This window comes from Crocuta crocuta, unplaced genomic scaffold, assembly GCF_008692635.1.
Source record: "Crocuta crocuta isolate KB4526 unplaced genomic scaffold, BGI_CrCroc_1.0 scaffold675, whole genome shotgun sequence".
NCBI lineage: Eukaryota > Metazoa > Chordata > Mammalia > Carnivora > Hyaenidae > Crocuta > Crocuta crocuta.
In genome coordinates this window covers 2,085,809-2,093,409 of record NW_027528796.1, presented here as the reverse complement: position 1 = coordinate 2,093,409, position 7,601 = coordinate 2,085,809, and the positions used below count along the sequence as shown (strand labels likewise).

General features: G+C 61.7%; 1 protein-coding gene and 1 long non-coding RNA gene across 3 annotated transcripts in view; both read left to right on the top strand.

Moving 5' to 3' along the window:
• The window catches only part of GATD3 (glutamine amidotransferase class 1 domain containing 3), a 32,835-nt gene extending 31,079 nt beyond the window's left edge, over positions 1 to 1,756 (top strand). The window contains exon 7 of one of the 2 annotated variants that reach the window (XM_077755428.1): positions 1,412 to 1,756. In XM_077755428.1, coding sequence (XP_077611554.1) covers positions 1,412 to 1,522 — 111 coding nt within the window. In that variant the 3' untranslated portion in view covers positions 1,523 to 1,756. Of the gene's footprint in view, positions 1 to 1,258; positions 1,289 to 1,411 lie in introns of those variants that run through there. The other variant, XM_077755431.1, reaches the window with a different exon arrangement.
• Positions 1,757 to 3,922: 2,166 nt separating this feature from the next.
• Positions 3,923 to 5,857, top strand: LOC144224386 (uncharacterized). Its single transcript, XR_013333039.1, has 2 exons — positions 3,923 to 4,861; positions 5,610 to 5,857. It is a non-coding gene; the product is annotated as an uncharacterized LOC144224386 (long non-coding RNA).
• The last annotated feature ends 1,744 nt before the right edge of the window (positions 5,858 to 7,601 follow it).

Below are 7,601 nucleotides of genomic sequence, written 5' to 3'. Positions count from 1 at the left end.
GCGGAGATGTCGGCCGCCAGCCTGTCCCCTCTGAGTCACAGCCACAGCCGCCAGCCAGCACCCTCACCTGTCCCGGCCCCGGGCCCCCGACCAGCGCTGCCCCTCGGCCCGAGGCACCTCGCCTGCTCTGTCCCGGCTTGTGCTGCTGGGGTGGGTTCGCAGTGCCGAGCCCCTGGACTGTCTCACACGGGTCCACGTGTGAAGCCTTCCTAGTACCCTGTACTGTGACCCTTCCTGTTCCAGTTGAAACCTCTGTAAAGGCTAAGGCTGGCGGGCACTCGCGGGCTGCAGGCGCCGGCCACAAACCAGCGAGCGAGTGCTTCTGTGCTTTCCAGATTCCCCACGAAGTGCCTGGCCCAAGTTACGGTGGGGAAGCAGGGCGCCAGTGTTGGCAGCGCCGGGAGGCGCCTGTCCGCGCGCTCAGATGTCTCAGCCATCACGCCTCCCCGCCGCACGCTGGCTCCTGCTGCCCACCCTCCCTGACGCCTGCAGCCAGGCCGTCCCCGCCGTCCCTGCCCTGAGGGGGGCGGGTGCAGTGTCCTGAGCGCTGATGAGGTCTGGACCTTCACTGGGGTCTCTCGCCAAAACGGAAATGTTCCAAATAAGAAAGCTGATGCTGGTGGACTTGAAGGGGTCGGGGCACTGGGACTCGGGTAATTTCTCCAGTTATTTGAAAGGCAGAAAGAAGATTCTAGAATGAGTCTGGGCGTGGACACAAGAGGAACCAGAACATCCGTGCCCCATCCCCACCCTGTATGTCCATCTGGTTCCGGGAAGGGGAAAGGCAGGTGGCCGCCGCGGTGTGCTGGCCAGCAGCCCTCCTGACCTGCGGGCCGCATTTACGTTCTCGTGAACGTGGACTTGTGCGCGTACGGGTAGATGGATCCACGGCCGGGTCAGGAAGAACTGCCGTGTTCTGCAGAAACTCCTCCCTGGGAAGGAGGCCGGACGCCCAGCCGAGCAGGTGGAGCCGAGGTGGCGGGAGCTGGGGAGAGCCCGGGGCTGCAGCCGCCCGGGTCCCGCGCCGTGGGCCAGCCGTGCTGCCGGGAGGCAGTGCCCGCAGCCCGTCAGCCCACACCTGCCGCAGACACAGCCCAGAGCCCCCACCCCTGCACCTGCCTAGAGTCCGGCTTCTCGCCTGGAAAATTCCTGGGCCGCAGGTGCCAGGCAGGATGCCCAGGAGCCCTGAGGGAGGTGCCCTGCTGGCCCGAGGTGGCCAAGGTGGGAGCGGGGCAGACGCCTCCCCTTCCCCCACCAGGTCGCACACACTTGAGCATTTGGGGCTGGGGAATGGTCATGCTCACGCCCTTGCTGTGCCCAAAGTTCGCAGCGGGTGGAAGATCTCAAGTGCAGGCTGTGGAGTTTCCCCCGCGGCTTGGAGAAAGTAAGCACAGGTGGGGTTTGCCCGCAGGAAACGGTCTACGTGTGGCCTGGTTGTGACTGTCCGGCAGGGACTTCCCGTGGCTCCTTGGCCTCTCGCCAAGACCCACAACTTTCTCCAGGAAAGTTTCCAGAGACCTGACTTTGGGGCCACGTTTCAGCAAAAGGTTCTGAAACCAGAGTGAAGGGGTGGCTCACAGTGCTGTGAGCGGGCCTGACGCGGCCGCGCTGTGCGTTTGGAAATCCGTAGAAGGGCAAATCGTGCTACCGTGTGGGTTAGCACAACAGAAGTAAGTAGAGGGACGGACCCACGGCCAGCTCCGTCACAGGCAGACGCCCGGTGCGCGGGTCTCCGCGGGCTGAAACGAGGCGCTGGGGGGCCGCACCCTCAACTGGAGCCGGGGCCTGCAGGCGGGCTGTCCGGGGGGACCCCGTTCCCAGCGTTAGAGGGCGGAGGGCCCTGTTCCCTTGCTGGGTGTTGGGCGGGGCCCCCTCTAGTCGCAGCGGCCACCCTGTGGCCATCGGGGGTGGGGGGTAGCAGGGGCTCCGTCTGGGAGCCGCGCCGGCACACGGAGCCCTGACTTTGCCTTAGGGGCCCCCCTGGAGGACACTGGGCTCTCGGGCGTGTCTGCGATGAGGCCAGACCCCCAGACACTCCGCCTAGTGGACCGGCAGCGTGGGTCACTGCATCCCCGTCTCTGGAAAGCCTGTCCGTGAGTGGCAAGGTCCTGGGAGCAGCGTGGCAGAGACCGGGCCCCCTGCTGACCACGTCGTCTGCTGGCTCATCGTCCCTCCAACCAGCGTCCCGTCCGCTGCTCGGAAGCCAGCGCACAAGTCACCTGGAGGCCTCTGGAACACGGGGGCGGCTCTGCAAGTCCCCGGCCGCCATCTGGGGTCCACGCCGTGAGCCGCACACCGGGCTCACGCTCCATGCCACCCCGTCCTCCGACAGGGCCCGCCCCCACCCTCTCCCATCCCAGGGCGGCCGATGCCTGTTTTGTCAGCACAAGGCTTCCCTGCCCCCGCTGCGTGTGCACCTGTCTGCGCGTGTGTCCGTGTCTGTTGTAGCCCACGGAGCCTTTCGTGGACCCCCTGGCAGCAGCGTAACTCAGGTGGTGCGTTCCGACCCCCGAGACCCTGCTGAGCCGAACACCTGGCCGGGTGGAGCCTGCGTGGACCCCAGGACCCCTCGCCCGCCAGCTGCCCACCTGCCCCGAAGGGAAAGCGGGGCCGAGCGCTCCCTGGAGCCTGGGGCCCTGGCCCTCAGATGCTGCTCGGGCATGGCCCGCACCCTGACCCCGCACGTGGGCGGCTGGTAGCAGCGTGTGCCCTGCGTTTCCGCGGTCGCGCTCGCCCCTGCCCCCTGCGCCGTCGTGGGTCCCCATGGGAGAGGGTTTCTCTCTAGAAACGCAGACGAAGGGAGTAGCCGCCCGGGGCCCACACGGCGCGTGTGCACCTGGCTCTGTGCTGGGGGTCCCTGCTGGAGCCTCCGCTGGGGCGGGCACCGGGTGCGGGCCGGGGGATTCCGGGAGACCCCGCAGTAGGGGCGGGGCCCCAGACGGGAGTGGGGGAGGGGGTCGCCAGAGGGAGGGGAAGGGGAGCGAGGGCCAGGGTGCTGAGTGGGAGGGCTTCCTGCTGAGTGTCTCTGGGGTGAAAACCAAATTGATTTAATCTTTTAAAAATGTTTTTAATGTTTATTTTTGAGACAGAGAGAGAGACAGAGTGCAAGTTTGTGGGGTAGGGGAGACAGAGAGGGAGGGAGACACAGAATGTGAAGCAGCTCCAGGCTCCGAGCCGTCAGCGCTGAGCCCGACGCTGGAACCCACGAACCGTGAGACCACGACCTGAGGAAGACACTTCAGCGGCCTCAGGAGAGGCCCAGAAGGAGGTGAGCAGCTCGGACGCTCAGCTGCAGATGTGACGGCTGGTGTTTGATTACATAACAGTTTTCCTTGGGGAAGGAAGTGATCTGTTGTTTTTTCACCCTGAGTCACACGGCCAATTTCAGGGGACTGGTGTGAAATCACTGGATTGTCCTGAGGTTGGCCTTGCGCCCACGACGGGGCGAAAACCGGATTTCGTGTCTCTTCGCGGATACAGGTTGTACCCGCTGACGTCAGCCGCAGGGCACTCGCTCGCCAGCCCTGTTGAACTTGACTCTGACGGCGAGAAGGGTGGGGAGCCAGCGAGCGGCTTCTCCAGGACAGCTGGCCCGTCCCGGAGAAAGTGTGCGGCTCGGGATTAACAGCCGTGTGTGTGGTCCCCCCGGCACCCCCCACGCAGAGGCCGGCTGCACACGATGGTCTTGGGCGGTTTGGGAAACTGGGCCGTGAACTGGGGATCAGACATTGTGAAAGGGCTGCCCTTGATTTCCTGAAGTGCCATGCGGTGCTTGGCTGTGGGCGAGATGCTTGTGTTTTTGACAGATGGATACACGTAATGTCGGTGACCTGCTGTCCCATTCTTCAGCCGTTTTGCCTCTTTTTCCCGTTTATCACACCCACCCGGTGAAGACTTAAACTTCCAACTCATTTGNCGTGGGACAGCCTGGCCCTGCCTCTGCCCAGGGTGGGCTCCGGGTCCAGGAAGGCCAGCCAGACCCCGTCCTCGGGAGCACAGGGCCGAGCACCCCTCCCCCCCCGCCACCACCACCATAGGACCGGAACAGAGGAGGGACAGGGCAGAGCGGGGTCGGGAGGTGGGCGTCCCTGGGATCTGCCGGCCCTCTCACCTCACCATGCCTTCCTGACCCCTGGGCGCCCACCCACGGGTCCCGCCACTGCGCCCACCTCCGCTCACCCCCGGCTCAGGCCCCCCCCGGGGGGCAGCCCGCTTTTCTGCAGCTTCCTCCCTCACGAATCTCCTTCTCGGCCCAGGTGGCCGCCTGCTCCTGAACCGCACTCGCGCAGGAGCGCCTGTGTGTGGTGACTGGGCACGCTGGCACTTGGGGGGCGGGTGCGGGCCGTGCCGCCCCTGCACTCTTACTCCCGATGTCGCTGCCTCAGCAGGTGCGTCCCCGCCGCCCCTGCGGAGCGGTCCTGGGCAGATGCCACCTCGGTGCTGGCCAGGGGGTCCGTTTGGGACCACAGCCCTGGGTGACCCCTGGCCTTTTCTTACCCCGATGGGTGTGAAGTTTACTGCCCTCTAACGGTCTGAGTTCCCTGCGAATGTGATGTATTCATTTATCATTTTAAGCATTCCAGATGCCTGATAAGAAACATTCCCAAACTTCCCAAACCCCGAAATTACTCTTCCTCACCTGATAAACCGGCTCAGGGCAGACGGAGTTCACTCGCGGATTCCACTCCCGGTTTGCAAGTTCAGTTACTTCTCGTGTCAGCTTAGAGCCGCATGGCAACAACAGGTTCTTCCTACACTTGAGCTTGAAGGCAGCAGATGCAATGGCTGACGTAGCGCGTCGCCTCCGTGAGGTCCCCATGCGGCACCCGCCGCGGTCGGTGTGTAAAGGGCGCGATGAACGGTAAGCCTTACGTTTGTACTCTGAAAACACATATGTAGGTGTGTTTGGGGTCATTACCTGTTTAATTGTGGCGGATTATACAGAACGTGAGGTTTACCGTTCTGACCATGGCCAAGTACACGGCTTGGTGGCCGGGGGCACCTCCGCCCCCAGGACCCTTCGTCTTCCCAAACGGTGACTTGGTCCCCATGGAGCGCCCACTCCCTCCCCCCAGCCCCAGGCCCCACCGTCTACTTTCTGTCTCTAAATTGACTAGTCTAGGTCCCCAGGTGAGTGGGCCACACACCGTTTGTCCTCCGGGGACTGGCTGGTGGCATCCGCAGAATGTCATCAAGGTTCGTCACGTAGTGGCAGGTGTCAGAGTGTCCTTGCTTTTAAAGACTCCGTAACATCCGTAGTCTATGTTGTCCACACTTTACGTACCCACGTTCTGCTGGACGCTCGGCTTGTCCCCTTCCACGGCGTGGCTGTGAGCCTGGGTGTGCACGTGCCTGTCCCCATCCCTGCTTTCACTTCTCGGGGGCAGATGCCCAGAAGTGGACTTGCGGGACGACATGGTCATTCTCAATGTGATTTTTTGAGGGGCCCTAGGCCCCTTACCCACCGTCGTGTGCCCCCACCCGCAGCGCCCGAGGGTCCCCGCTGCTCCATGTCCTCCCCAACATTTCTTTTCCTTTTTTTTCAGTTTAAGGCTCTCAGTTTGATTTTTATGTAAACACTTAAAAAACTAATGGACTTCATTTTACAGGACAGTTTTGGCTTTCAGAGACATTGAACGAAAGTACAAAGAATTCTGGGGGGCTCAGTTCGTTAAGCCTCTGACTCCGGATTTCGGCTCAGGTCATGACCGCACGGTTTCGGGGATCAAGCCGCACGTTGAGCTCTGCACTGACTGTGAGGAGCCTGCTCGGGATCCTCTCTCCCGCTCTCTACCCTATGCGCATGCGTGGGCTCGCTCGCTCTCAGAAGTAAATAAACATTAAAAGAACAAAGAAAGTACAAAGCTTCCGTGTATCCCTTCTTGAGTCCTTTGGTTTTATTGTTTTGCTCTGTTTTCTTTGTCGTGTTAGTCATAGCCGTCCTGGGGACGTGGACTTGGACTCGGACTTGGGCGTCAGCCCCTAAGGGCCACAGCTCTGGAGCACCTTTTCATGGGCTTCTTGCCAGTTTTTGCATTTTCCTCCAAAAACCGTGTATTCAAGTCCTTTGCTCATTTTGAAAATCAGACTTGTTTTATTCTTTGTTGAGCCTTAGGAGCTCTTTGCATATTCTGGACAGTGGCCCCTTTCAGATCTATGATTTGCACGTATTTTCTCCCATTCTGGGGGCAGCCTTGCACTCTGCTGACTCTGTCCTTCGATGCACACAAGTTTTTAATTTTGGTGCGGGTCCAATTCGTTTGTTTGTTCTTTTGAAATGTTTCTGATTCTGGTGTCCTTTCCAAGAAGTTGCTCCCCGATCCAGTGTTGTGAAGCTTGTCCTGCATTCTTCCCTCTAAGAGATGTTTTTAATGCTTATTTATTTAAATAAGCACGGGACGGGTGGGGGAGGGGCAGAGAGAGCGGGAGACAGAGAATCCCAAGCAGGCTCCACACTGTCCACGCAGAACCCGACGCGGGGCCTGATCCCACGGCCCTGGGATCATGACCTGAGCCGAAGTCAAGAGTCGGACGCTGGACCGGCTGAGCCCCCGGCCGTCCCTCCTCTAAGAGTTTTGTCGTTTACCCTCTTACATTTAGGTCTGGGTCTGGGTGAGTCAGTTTTTGTGTGTGATGTGAGGAAGGGCGGGCTTCACTCTCTTGCCCCTGAATGTGCTAGTGGGCTTCTTCTAGAAGAGTTAGCCGTGGCCTCCCGGAGATGTCCCGGGTTCTCGTTCTGCTCTGCCTCTGGCTGTGCTTGAGGGCCGCCGTGGAGCCGGGCAGAGTGATTGTTTATTTGAGGCCATCTGTTTAAACTTGGCTTGAATTTGCAAGTCAACACACTCAGAGACCGACAAGCAAAACTGCTTGATGAATGTCTGCTAAAAACAATAAAAATTCGCACGCACACAGTGGCTGACACTGGGAAGGTCCTTGGGGCCAGGAGCTCCGGTGGCCCGTGGCGATGTGACCGTGGACGAGGGCGGGGGCTCCGGCCGGTCGTGGGCCTCGGCGGCTGTGCCCAGACAAGCCGTCCCCAGGCCGCCCGCTGCCCTCCGGCCGGGACCCGGGCTTGCAGAGCCTCCCTCAGCTGCTGCCCCCGGTCATGCTTATCCCGCCCCTCGACTGTGAGGGCGTCTGTGCTCACGTGGGCCCTCGGGTGTGGGTGCTGGGGGGGGNGGGGCGCTCCCGCTTCCTGCTGTCTTCCCTCGCTCGGGTCAGGCAGCTCCTCAGCCTCAAAACCGGGGCCTCACCTCCCCTGCCGGGCCCGATGGTCCTTGACGGTTCATGCCCTGCCCACTACCTTGCTTGTCTCTGTCCACGGCGAGTGACACATGGGCACATTCCTGATGGGCACACGCGGGGGCGAGGCTGGATGGGGGCCGTGTGCACCCAGGGAGAGCGGAGCCCCGCCCACGCCTGGCACCTGGATGCTGACGGTGAGTCAGGCGACGCCCACCGACCTGGGTGCTGGAGCACAGGCAGGACACGCCCTTCGTGTGTGTGACGGCACAGGGACACCAGGCCCCTCAAGCCCCAAGGGTGCGGGTCACATGCTGCTTCCTCGGAGGAAGAGGGGGGCCACTGAGGTAAGCGGTGGG